Genomic DNA, 12,425 nt, shown 5'->3' with positions numbered 1-12,425 from the left:
GTTAACCTGTCACTACCAACTCCAGCACTAAGCCATTTCCCCAATTGACATATCTAACCAAACATACTACTTCCCTGTTCCAATGTTTGACAACCCTTTCAGTGAGTAAATTTTTCCTAATAGCCAATCTAAACCTTGTGCAACTTGAGGTTATTTGCACTTTTGGAATAAAAGCAGTTAGCCATGGATCCCAGCAGTGTGCAGTGATTTACAAAATTACAACAAAAAAGCACACCACCAAACACACCTCCTCTTCTTGAAGAGTCTTTTCCAAGTTATTACTGATACACTCCCACTAAAGCCTGAGGGGTTATGGCACTGCAACATCAAAAATCTGTCTTTCAAATCAAAATGCCTTTTACTGTGTTTTTGTAGTTTACCTAAAAACACCTTAGTGGTTTAATGTAGATTCACCCATCTTTTTTTGACTGATCGCTCACTGGCCATTGGAAGCAGTGGACCTCTACATGCATGAACTAAATAAAAGCAGTTAAATGAATAGGTTTGGGGACATATTTCAACAATTTAAAAATTTCAACAGTTCTCTGAGTCAAACATTCATACCATTTGGGGTTTGCCTGGGGTTTAGGATACTTCTTTATTTCCACAGCCATTCTTTATTGACTATGTGTTTCCATTTTCCCTTCTTCAGTCAGTATAAAACTCTGACCATGAAAGTATCTGTTGCCCTATGCATGCCAGCCTGTGGCCATTGCTCTCCATTAGTTTTCACTGCAAATTTCATTGTGTACTTTTACTTCAGCTTGGATCTCCATATTTCTCTACAGTGACTAAAAAGCACCAGGCAGCCCTCAGTGTGAGATTTTTGATCACCTAATGCTAACTTCCATAGCCACTCTAACTTTAGCAAAGGTATATTCTTTTATCAACATGTATATAATTGGCACTATGCCTCATTATTTTTAGGTGGTATTTGGATTCTCACTCTAAGCATTAGAGTAGTAATATAGTAGTGACATAGTAGTCCTATGTGTCAGTGTTATTTCTCTGATAATTAAGGTAGCCCCATAAAATATTACACAAAAGCAGGGAAAGGCTTGAATCCTTTTTGCTGAAATGATGCGGCTGAGTCTGCCAATGCATGGTGCTGGGAGCTGGTGACTGGCAATCCCAAATGCACGAGTACCTAAGATGTGTGATGAAGACTAAATAAGGGAACTACTATCTTTTTTAACAGGAAAAAAAACAAGACAACCCCCCAGACAAACAAACCAACCCCTCACAACCCAAAACCTGAAGGCCTTGCCCATGACTGCACCATATAAAAGTCCTGGATAGAAGGCAGAACTAATAGATCCTCGCATGGTTGCCACTCACTCATAGCTCCACCAACATGACTGGGGAGAGAATGAGAAGGGTAAAAGATGGAAAACTCATGGGTTCAGATACAGTTTAATAGGGAAAGCATAAGCCACACACACAAGAAAAACAGAACAAGGAATTAATTCAGTGCTGCCCATGGACAGGCAAGTGTTTTGAAGCTGGGTAATGCAGAGTCTGTGGGCAGGTGCAAGAGAGAACCCTTTATTGCAAAATAAAACAATAAAGCAGGCCTTTTTAAGCAGTTAGCCAGTTATCAGGTATATTCCATTGAAGCACAACAAATGAAATCCAACCAACTGCCACAAACCACGATGTGAACGTGTAATGGTTATATAACTTGTTTTTCTAACTCAAATTCAGCTGAGTCCCTTTCCCATAGCCCTCTTCTACTTCGCCAAAGTAGCATGCCTGAGCCATGATTTTACAAGAGTAACAAGGCCCTTATTTTATAAGGTTTTACCTATATGCAACAGGCAGGTGTTCAGCCACCTCCAGGAAAGCAGGATGCCACGACCTACACCCATTACTTGGGAAGACAAAAAAACATCACTCCCAACATCCCCCACTTCTTCCTTCTTCTCTCAGTTTACATATGGAGCATGATGTTATATGGTCTGGAGTATCCCTTTGGTCAATTTGGATCGCCTGTGTCTTCTTCCAGCCTTGGAGACAAAATGTACAATGGGAAACCTTTTGTATAAGAAAGGAATAAAAATATCATATTCCATCCCATGAAACTAACCAGATAAAACTACATCCTGAAATGATGAATCAAATCAATTGTAGATATTTTATTTTACCTGTAATGCAATGTAACAAATATCCCCTAGAGCAAGAAATTATGTTAGTTCTAGTAATACAAGCAAGATAAGAAGATGGCTACTGATAAAGAAATTGCACATCATCAGTGAAAATGCAGCTGACATGACAGCAAATACAATAATAATGACTCAGTCACAATCAAGGACTATAAAGAGAAATTATACAAGAGCAGAGCTCGGAGATAATTATATTCATCATTGAAATTTGATGCAGGGAAGCCTAGCAAGGGAAACTAAAATCAGGAGGCCCTGAGTTACCATGCTGATCCATGTACACATGAGAATGTGCTTTCTGTGTCCCTCTAGGCAGACAGATTCTCCTGCAGTGGGGTAGTATCTGAACATCTTAACCATATCAGTAGATGGTTGTCAAGTTTTCATCAATAGGCACCATTGATAAGTGAACTTCCTCTAAAACTAAACTGATACTCTGTGAAACAATATTAATTATAAAGGTCTTCATTTTTCAGCAGTTGTTTAGCAAGGAAAAAACAATTTTGTAGCTTGGACACATCTGCTCCAGGCACGATCACATGATTGATTTTCTTATCATTAGATTTCTACAGTCTTTGTATTAAGTGGGTTTTGTATGAGCCATCCACTGGTCTTTGACTTTTGAGATACAGGCTATCCATCTTCACTCACTACATACACTCTCCAGCAGCCTGTGCAGCAACTTGACATCAAAGTATTAAAAGAAGGTTATCACAGTTGCCAGTTTTGAAGTACAACTGCTGCTTCATATTAAGTTGCCCAATTTTTAAGGTGAAAACATCGAAGTGTAGCCTTCGTGAAGGCTCTTGTAGAGCCTTGCTTGCTCCACATGACTCCACGGCTGACTATGTCAAATTAAGCACCAAGCCCGGTTTGATGCAAACAAGAATGAGATCAAACAACTACTCTCTAACAAGAACACCTCACACATTAGACTTCTCAATGACACATCAAAGCCCGGGACAGGGACATCAAAGTTCCGGGAACAGAAACGCTTTAAAGCGTATGCAATTTGATCCAGCCACACCTACAAGAAATGAAAGCTGCACGGAGAAAGCCTAAGAATAGGAGATCTAGTTTTTACTGGTACACAGACCTGGAAGTGCTTTTATGAAGAGATAAAATCTGTTCATGCTCCCATGCATTAGCTCTCCTTTGTGGTTTTGAAAGGTGTTCCCCACTTACGTAAGAGAAGCAAACTGCTTCCACATAGGCAGAATTTGTAATCCTTTCATTGAGGCACTTTATACTCAGAAGCCTTCCTCAATGACATAGTTGAAACTGCTTATTCACTGATGGTGTTCAGGCCTCAACTAATGAAGCAGAGAAAACTCCAAAAGCCATCTGTCATGAAAAAATAGTTAACAAAGGGAAAACAAGGTTCTGAAAGAATCCAGTCGTCTTAGCAGCTATTGAAAGCGTACATGTTTCATTTCACAGAATATCCTCAGGTGGAAAGGCCCCACTGACCCAGCTCCTGACATACCCGGGAGTCACACCATGCGCCTGAAAGCAGTGTCCAAATACTTTCTGAACTTTGCCAGGCTGGTGCTGTGACCACTTCCCTGGGGACCCTGTGTTCCAGAGCCCGCCCACTCTCTGGGTGAAGAGCCTTTTTCTAATATCCAAACTAAATTTCCCGTGACGCACCTTCAGGCCATTCCCTTGGCCCCTGTCAGTGTCACCACAGACATCACCAGTGCCTGTCCCTCCGCCTCCCCTCACGAGGAAGCTGCGCACTGCGATGCGGTGTCACCAGCCCAGCGATGCCGCCCCACCCGCACAGCTTCGTTGCCCGCGAGCGAACACACGGGGCACTACAAGGAACAGGCAAGTGTCATCCAGTTAGTGAATTTGGTGGGTAGTCACTAAACCTTGGATAGGAGTAAGCATCATCTCCTCTCAGAAGAATACTTGACAACCACTTATTCTTCTACTGAGGCAATAAAAACTAACAGCACTTGCCTTTCTCACAGGGCCAAGACCTCAAGGGATGTATAGCCCCGCAGAGAGCACTACTGGAGCACCTTCCCCGGGTGCCGCGCCCGCACAGCTGAGTTTGCAGCTCCGCCACCTCCCAGCCGTGAGGCGGCAGCGGCCGCCGGTGCCCTCAGGGCGCCCGGAGCCCCCGACAGCGGCCCTGCCGTGCCCAGCCCGCCCGCAGGAGGGCGCTCGCCAGGGGAGCGCGCAGCACCGCGCGCCGGGCGCGACCCCGCCGCCTCCCTACGCAGCGCTGAGCGGCATCTCCGCAGCCAATAAACGGCCGGAAAGACGGGCGGGGGCCGCTGCTGACCAATAGAAGAGCGGAGAACGGGGAGGCGGGGAATGGGAGCGCCCAATTGAGAAACTTTCCGGCCCCGGGAGGGTGGGAACAAGAGTCAGGTTCAGTCACTGACGGTGCGAGCTTCCTCCAATCAGAGCGTCTCCCCTCAACGCACGCTCACGGTTGGCCTCAGCTCGCCCCTCTCGCCAATAGAAAGGCAGCGCTGCATGACAGACGTTCGGCTCAGCCAATTACTGTCGGTACGGAGGACCTAGCCTCTCTCTCTTGCAAAATGGCGGCCACAGTTCCCGGTGCGGCTCCTCCCGCGGCCGCCCCGCCGCAGAGTCCGACGGCGGCTCCCACCGTCCCGGCGGGGAGCGCTCCCCCCGCGACCGCGCCGACCCCACCCGCCGCGCCGGCCCCGCCGCCGGCCGCGCCACTGTCAGCCGCGCTCTCAGGCCCTTTCCCCGGCGGACGCGTGGTGCGGCTGCACCCGGTTGTGCTCGCCTCCATCGTGGACAGCTTCGAGCGGCGCAACGAGGGCGCGGCGAGGGTCATCGGGACGCTGCTGGGTAAGAGCCGCCGCCCTGCCCTGCCCTGCCCGCCGCAGCCTCGGGGGCAGCGCTCGCCCTCCCCGCGGCGCCCCCCTTACCCGCTGCCCTCTCTCTCCCCCCGCAGGGACCGTGGACAAGCACTCGGTGGAGGTCACCAACTGCTTCTCCGTCCCGCACAACGAGTCCGAGGATGAGGTACGGAGGCGGCCCGGGTGGAGCGGGGGATCTCCCGGCGGGGCGCGACCCCCGCGCTCCCACTGCTGGTATTGCCCTCCGGGCTAAGCACCCTGTAACCCCTGTCTCGGCACTCTCCCGTTTATCAGGTGGCTGTGGATATGGAATTTGCCAAAAACATGTATGAGTTGCACAAGAAGGTGTCTCCTAGCGAGATCATCTTGGGCTGGTAAGTTCTCCTTCTGCAGGAACATGAAAGTAGTTCTGTTGATTCCTTAAACTACTTTAAATACTTAATTCACTTTATCACAGATGGAGAAGCAGAAGCACTAATGTCTGTGACATTCAAATCTTGCAACTCTTGTTACACAGTGGTTAAACTCCTGCAGCTCATGAAAAGAGGAGACATATTGAAGACATAAAAGGATTTGGTTTTATGTCTAGCAAGGTATCACACAGGAGTGATGTGTTAGAGAATGCACATACAGCTTTGTTAGAAGAATGTACTACCTGTAATACAACCTGAACCATGGAAGTTCACTGGTTAGAAAGAAGGGAGAATACAAAAGAGGCTTTTAATGTATCAAAGGCATCAGGAAGGAATCGCTGATACCAGCTTGTGTACTTAGTTCTGTGCTGGGAGTACATGTGTGTGGGATGTGAAGCAAGATCAGTACAGTGTTATGGGAACAGAGTCTGTGTCTGGGTGTGTGGCACAGTGTGTTTATTACTCTTTTTACTCACCTCTGATCCTACAAAATGGCTTCATTTTCTTCCTCTTGAGCAAGCTTCCTCAACAGCCTTTTAATGGCACAGCAGAGTGCTGTTCCAGTGACAAGAGCTTCCCTGAGGATGAGAGATGCTAATTGTAGAGCAGTTAAAGGAGCTAGATTAACGAGTTAGACCTTCTGCAGAGGGATGTGTGATTTGTGGAAGACAAAATTTGTCCAAGTTTGTTTGGTTTGGTTTGACTTGCATAGATGGAAAAAGCTGCTCTAGAACACAGTAACAGCTAACTGAATATTGGGTGTCTGATGTCAATTTATTGATGTTTTATGGCTGGTACTACTACTGTGCCTGTGCATATTTTGGGCGTGGGTGTGCTCAGCTTGTGATTTCTACAATTTTAGGGACAAGTGGCCATAAACTAAAAAAAATCTTTAGTTAAAACACTTATGTTTAGTACAATGCTACAGCTCAGTGTTTGGAAATTGGTGTTTTAGGATACAGATCTGTTAAATACCAACAATACAAAACACTGGGCCCTTGAATGTTGGAAGAATGGTTCTTCAACATGTGTTCTTTTGAAGGTATGCAACAGGTCATGACATCACGGAGCACTCAGTCCTGATCCATGAGTATTACAGCCGGGAAGCACACAATCCCATCCACCTCACTGTGGACACAAGTCTCCAGAATTCACGCATGAGCATTAAAGCCTATGTCAGGTACTCTGGGAGGCTGCATTTCTGGGAGGGAATTACTGGGAGATGCCCCATCAGGATAACAGGAAATGTAGTGGGGTTCAGTGTCCTTTTTTGGACAATATTGTGCAGTAGTTGAACATTAGTGGTGAGCCAGGGATCATGGCTTACTTCTCATTGGAATGCCTTGACCATTTGTATGTAGGCTGAAAGACTTCATTAACTGGAATCTCATTGGGGTGGGGAATTGTGACTTAACTAACAATTTTCAGAACATCTTTGGGACATTTCACATGGGTCACACAGCTACAGTAATGTCAGTAACTTCCATCACGCTGACTGAATGGCCTGTAGCCATAGGGCTTTATTGCTCAGCAGTGCATCTATACAGGTCGGAGGATTAGCGTGGTTAAAACAGCATCTTCTTGATGGGTGTTTCTTCCACTTATCCCCCCCGTCATTCTTATCAGTTAACAATGGAGATTAATTATTGAGAAATTAAACTTCCACTTCACTGAATTCCTCCCATTGTTGGCTGAAGAGATCTGGTCTGTAAGGAAAAAACCCTTTTCTTTGTAGAGAAAGTACTGTTTCTTGACTGTGCATCTTTAAAATGGGAGCTGTTCCATGACATTACTTAAAGCATAAATGGACGTCAAGTACTTTGAAGGTATAATAAAGTACTTTGAATAGGTATAATAAAGGTGTTGAGAGTGCTTTGTAGTTGAATTTTGTCATACTGCTCGTTGTTTCAGTTATTTTTTAAAGCATGAAGTATTTCAGGATAGAAGAGCACCTTCTCTAAAAGCAAGAAGGAACTTTGGCTAAGATGATAGTACTTAGTTCTTCATGCATTCATGCTGATGTCAAACCAGCTAGAAGTATTCTTGGACAAAAAAGAACAATTAATGGCATGCCAGAACTGATTTCCTGTCCTCAATTATCCTTGGGTCTTAAAATTGCTGATTTTGGTGAGAATGAGTAACATACTGGTGTTCACACTTCAGTGTTAACAGACATCGAGATGGAAATCTCCTCCTTTCTCCCTTATATATGTCCATGCTGAAAATGTTTTGTTGTTCTCTTTTTTTCTCCTAGTGCCCCAATGGGAGTCCCTGGTAAAACTATGGGCGTGATGTTCACACCCCTAACCGTGAAATATGTTTATTATGATACAGAACGGATAGGAGGTGAATGCTTTCTTCCTATTTTGTTTATAACCATTGTGACAATGTTCAAATGCTTCTTTTACCCTGGTAAAACTGCTATTTTGGGAATTTTACTGCTAATCAGACTGTCTTGTTGAAGCTGACCTAACAAATCTTCAGCAAGGGTTTAAACTGGTTTCTGTGGCAGTGAGGTTTTTTTTCACTGATCCTCCTTTTGCTTTCAGTGGATCTTATCATGAAGACCTGCTTTAGCCCCAATCGAGTGATTGGCTTGTCCAGTGACTTGCAGCAGGTGGGGTCAGCCTCAGCCAGGATCCAGGATACCCTGACCATGGTGCTGCAGTATGCTGAGGACGTGTTGGTAAGGCCAGCTTTTTATCAGCCAGGAAAAAAAACTCTGATGTTAACTTGTGCATCTTGGTTCTCTCTTTATTATTTCTCTTTCTGGGCCATAAACCTTGAGTTCCACTTATGCTGAAGTGTGTGTTTCTTATGCTTAGTCTGGCAAAGTGGCTGCTGACAACACTGTCGGGCGCTTCCTGATGGATCTTATTAACCAGGTGCCAAAGATTTCACCAGAGGACTTTGAGACCATGTTGAACAGCAATATCAATGTAAGATCATAATTAAATTTTTCTGTGCCTTGCTAGCAATTTTGAAAATTTGTCACACAGACACAAATTTGTGATGTATCTTTTCATACAAACATACTAATAGCAAATACAGCTTTTTATTTTCAGTAATTTGGTGTTTTAAGGGCTGAGGGTTGATAAAGAAGCTCACCATAATCTTGCAAGCAACTGCAGATAAAAGTATTAATTTTTAAGGACTTAGGAATTTTGCAAGTCATCTGAAAACAAGTAGTAATTATTTCATATTGATTGGAAAATATGAATTACCAAACGTAAATAATTTTTGTTTCAATGATAACTGGTCACTTGCCAGATTCTTTTGCCTGAGTTGGAGTTCTGTCCCTTTTCATAATACTTATGCAAATACTATGCTCGTAATACATGAACAAGGTTGTAGCATGCTACCTGACTTCTGTTACAGATTTTTGGAAAACTTAAGTTTCTAAGTGTGTTGTTCACCCACAGTCTGTAAGACCAGGACTAATTTTTAATTTTGCTTATACCCTTTGACTTGTCTGGTTAACATGGGTGAACTCAGAGTTAAAATTTTACAAGCAGTGTTTCATATTCCAGGAATACCAAAAGCTTCCTGCAAGGGAAGCATTCCTCAGGGTAGGACATTCAGGACTACCAATATTTTTTGTAGCTGATTGTAAAATGTTTTACAGTTTTTAAAAATTCAGCTCTCTAATAAGCTATGATTTGTTAATATTTCTGATCACTGTTTTTTCCCTTCCCTTTCAGGACCTGCTGATGGTAACCTACTTGGCCAATCTCACACAGTCACAGATTGCCCTCAACGAAAAACTTCTCAGTTTATAAAGAAACTTTTGCCACCCTACACTTCAAGGAGCCTGAAGAATGAGCAGATACACTTTTCTGTGGTGTTAGAAATTTCCTTGGACTGTAATTTAATTACCTACATGACTTGGTTTACATTTCCATTGCTCTGAAAAGTCCCTAACATGCTTTAGGAAATTAATGGGAATGGCTGTAGTTCCATTGAGTCTGGTATTTTAAAATGGAATATGAAAATCTTTTGTCTCCTGGATTTGTCTACTTGTATAACAAAATACAGCTTTATTGTAAGAATGTATTTGGAATAAAAGTTCCATTGCAGTGGCAACAATGGCTTCTGTCCAGAAAAAAACTTTCTCATTTATTGTGTAATGAATCCATTTTTGAAAGGGGGAGGGTAAGATGGCATCAGGAAAGAAAGAATGGGTGTGAGTGAACTCCAGTTCTATGCAGGTTTTTTTTTTTTTCCAACTGTTAAATCACATTGAAAGTGTGGGTATTTGTGTTGTATATAATATACTTTACCCTGAAGGACTTCAGAATGGTCTCTGGTTTATTAGTGGTGCTGTGTATATCCCTTCAGCAGGGTACTGACAGACTACAAGACAGTAATTCAGTTTATGGTATCACTTCTGTGCATGAAATTATTTTCTGATTGTTTGGGAAAGGAAGTCAAGGTCAACAGCATTAGCCCCTCATAAAGGGGGAGTGCAGAGAAAAGCCAGCAACTGAGTTCATGGTAAAAAGAGTTTGAAAAGCGTTTGTGGCTAAACAACTTTGGATACTGGAGTTTCCATCTTTGCCAAAGAAGAAAAAGACAGCAAAATGACAATCCATGAGATTTGAGGTTAAAACTTAGGTGTTGCCAAATAGGAATTTTCTATTTCATTACACTGTACTGCTGCTAAAATGATGTGAAGAGAAACCCCATTTTCTCCCCAAGACATGTTTCATGTTAACTGAGTTCCAGCTGGAAGAAAGCCAATACAAATATAAGATGTAACCATCTCTACCAATAACATTACCTTCAGAAGGCTGTCCTACAGTTCAGCTGTGATGAGGGGGTACTTCAACAAAGTTAAAGCATCCCTCTTCTACAACAAAACTGTTCCCACCTTAAAAAAAAAGAGTTCCCACCTTACTAGTCTAATATCTAGTTTGGTGAATGGATTTGAAAGTGAAGTAGGCAAAGAAAGTGTTCTCCAAAGTAATTCTGGTCATTTGCCAACTGAATCCAAGAATAAGACTCAGATTACAAATCTATAGATCCTGTATTGGTTATTTCAATCTAGAGAGCTCCCCCAGTGACTCAATGCTGAATTTTAAGTCCTAATTGCAAGGTCAGTGTATGTGAAAACTGAAAGTCCAGCAAAGATCCTCATCTCCTTGAAAATGTTATTTGTGAATTTTAAGTAAGTATTAGAACTCAACTCTGGTTTTTAATTATTCTGAATAAAAATGTTTTGCTTTCCTTTCTCTTCTTTAAATGTAATATTCTTAAATTGAGCCGTTTAATGTTTCAAAATTTTCAGATCAAGGGTTTTTTTGAAGAAAGTTTTGGCATGAATGGAGGAAAAGAGGAAGCTACTAAGGTGGATAAGTCTCAATTACTGCAAAGAAGTTGTAGGGAGGGAAGCAAAATGTTCTTTCCCTGATCTCTCTGCAGGAAACTTTTTGCCATTCCTTGTTTGGAAAAGGGAGAAAACATAAAAAGAAATCTATTCAGCTTTTAGAGTGTTAAAAATCTATGTTGTTTTATAAGCTGGTGTGCACAAACTGCCAAGTTCCAAGAACAGTTTGTAATCGTTGTGGAATTTGCCAGTCCTTGCAAGTACCTGAAGACTAATGAAGATATGTGATATGGAACTGAGGTTATGTCTTCCTAGGCAGAAAGAGTCACTGCAAAGCAGAGGTGTGTCTTAAGTGACCAAAATCCATGCATTTAGACCTTTGCAAGACAAGACATTGCCAAATGCTTGGAAGAGGAGCAGGAAAAGAGTTTTCTTTTTAAAAACTGTGTGTGATGCCATTCTGTCCATGGTGATCTGTACTTTGACTCTGGAGTTTTGAATGTTTGATTTCAAATTTCAGTGACCACTTTTGTAAAAGACAACATGGCACACAAAAGTGTAATGCATCATTTTGCTTAATTGTAAAGCCTGAGCTTTGCTGTTACCTAGAAGGCATTCCTTCTCTAGAGTTGTAAAATGCTGACAGGAATTACTAAAGGCATTGTTCCATTCTATGGCACTCTGTCTAAAAATTTAAAGTTCAATAGAAAATCTGGTGGGAAAAGCATGGGAGTCAAGAAATACCACCAAGGATTTCAAGCTTTAACTCTGTATTGATTTGTAAATGGCAAGAATTTATTAAAGAACTTTCTCCTTTTTTTTTTGTTTGTTTGCTTGTTTCTTCAGAATGTGTTGCTGCAAATAATTGACAAGTTAGTTTTACACAGTCAAGACAGATAATTCTCTGGTATCCTTCTGTATATTATATTTAGTCATATTAGTGATCTCACTTATACAATAAAAAACTTCCATCCTCTGTGATGCATTCAGCATTTTCTTTTCCTAGATGACTTCTCTGAATGAGTATAAATTCATGGACATTACTGCATTACATTTATTTGTGGCAGAGTGCATATTTTCCTGGTAAATATTAGGCTTTAGAATACCTTGTTCAAACAACTTTTTTACCAGCTGCCAGCATTCAAGTATTTAATGGCTCAAAAGATGTAAATTATTAAGAATGTTAAAATGTTTAACATCTTTAGATTGTTTTTTTTTAATCCTGGCTTAGTTGAGCTCATCTTGGGTTTTTACCTCAGCATGAAGTTCTTGGACAGTTCTTCTCAATATACACAATAATATTCAGAACATAGTTCAATGTAATAATTGAATGTATCAAATCCATCCATTTTATCAAAATTAATACAGGATAAATAAATATTTATAATTTATATTTATAAAATGCCTTAGTCAAAATTCAGGAGGAAGTGGTGTTAATGATCCACTATTTTTTAACCAATGAGACTCAGCAGAAAAAGGTTCTATATTGTTGGAATAACAAACCTTATTTTGTCATCTGCAATTTGAAACTTAAATCCTTCCTACTAGAATAGCAACTTCATTTGGTAATTATTTCCATGTACTGGGATGAAGGTCACTAAATTTGCCTTTTTAGTTGAGTCACTTCAATCTCTTGGCAGAGCACTTAGACCTGCTGCAAAGAGGAGGCAGTGTTTTGGTG

At 41.9% G+C, this 12,425-nt stretch overlaps 1 protein-coding gene across 1 annotated transcript; it reads left to right on the top strand.

Moving 5' to 3' along the window:
- Nucleotides 1-4,699: 4,699 nt before the first annotated feature.
- Nucleotides 4,700-11,561, top strand: EIF3F (eukaryotic translation initiation factor 3 subunit F). The gene is made up of 8 exons (XM_005520822.2): nucleotides 4,700-4,994; nucleotides 5,101-5,171; nucleotides 5,300-5,379; nucleotides 6,461-6,598; nucleotides 7,673-7,764; nucleotides 7,968-8,104; nucleotides 8,244-8,357; nucleotides 9,120-11,561. Exons 1-8 carry the CDS (start codon nucleotides 4,715-4,717, stop codon nucleotides 9,195-9,197), a joined length of 990 nt encoding a protein of 329 aa, XP_005520879.2. The 5' UTR covers nucleotides 4,700-4,714; the 3' UTR covers nucleotides 9,198-11,561.
- Nucleotides 11,562-12,425: the final 864 nt, after the last annotated feature.

Source organism: Pseudopodoces humilis, chromosome 9 (assembly GCF_049639895.1).
Source record: "Pseudopodoces humilis isolate 2021_Gansu_Grassland_sample_001 chromosome 9, ASM4963989v1, whole genome shotgun sequence".
NCBI lineage: Eukaryota > Metazoa > Chordata > Aves > Passeriformes > Paridae > Pseudopodoces > Pseudopodoces humilis.
The sequence above is the reverse complement of the archived record's forward strand: the minus strand, read 5'-3'. Positions and strand labels throughout refer to the sequence as shown.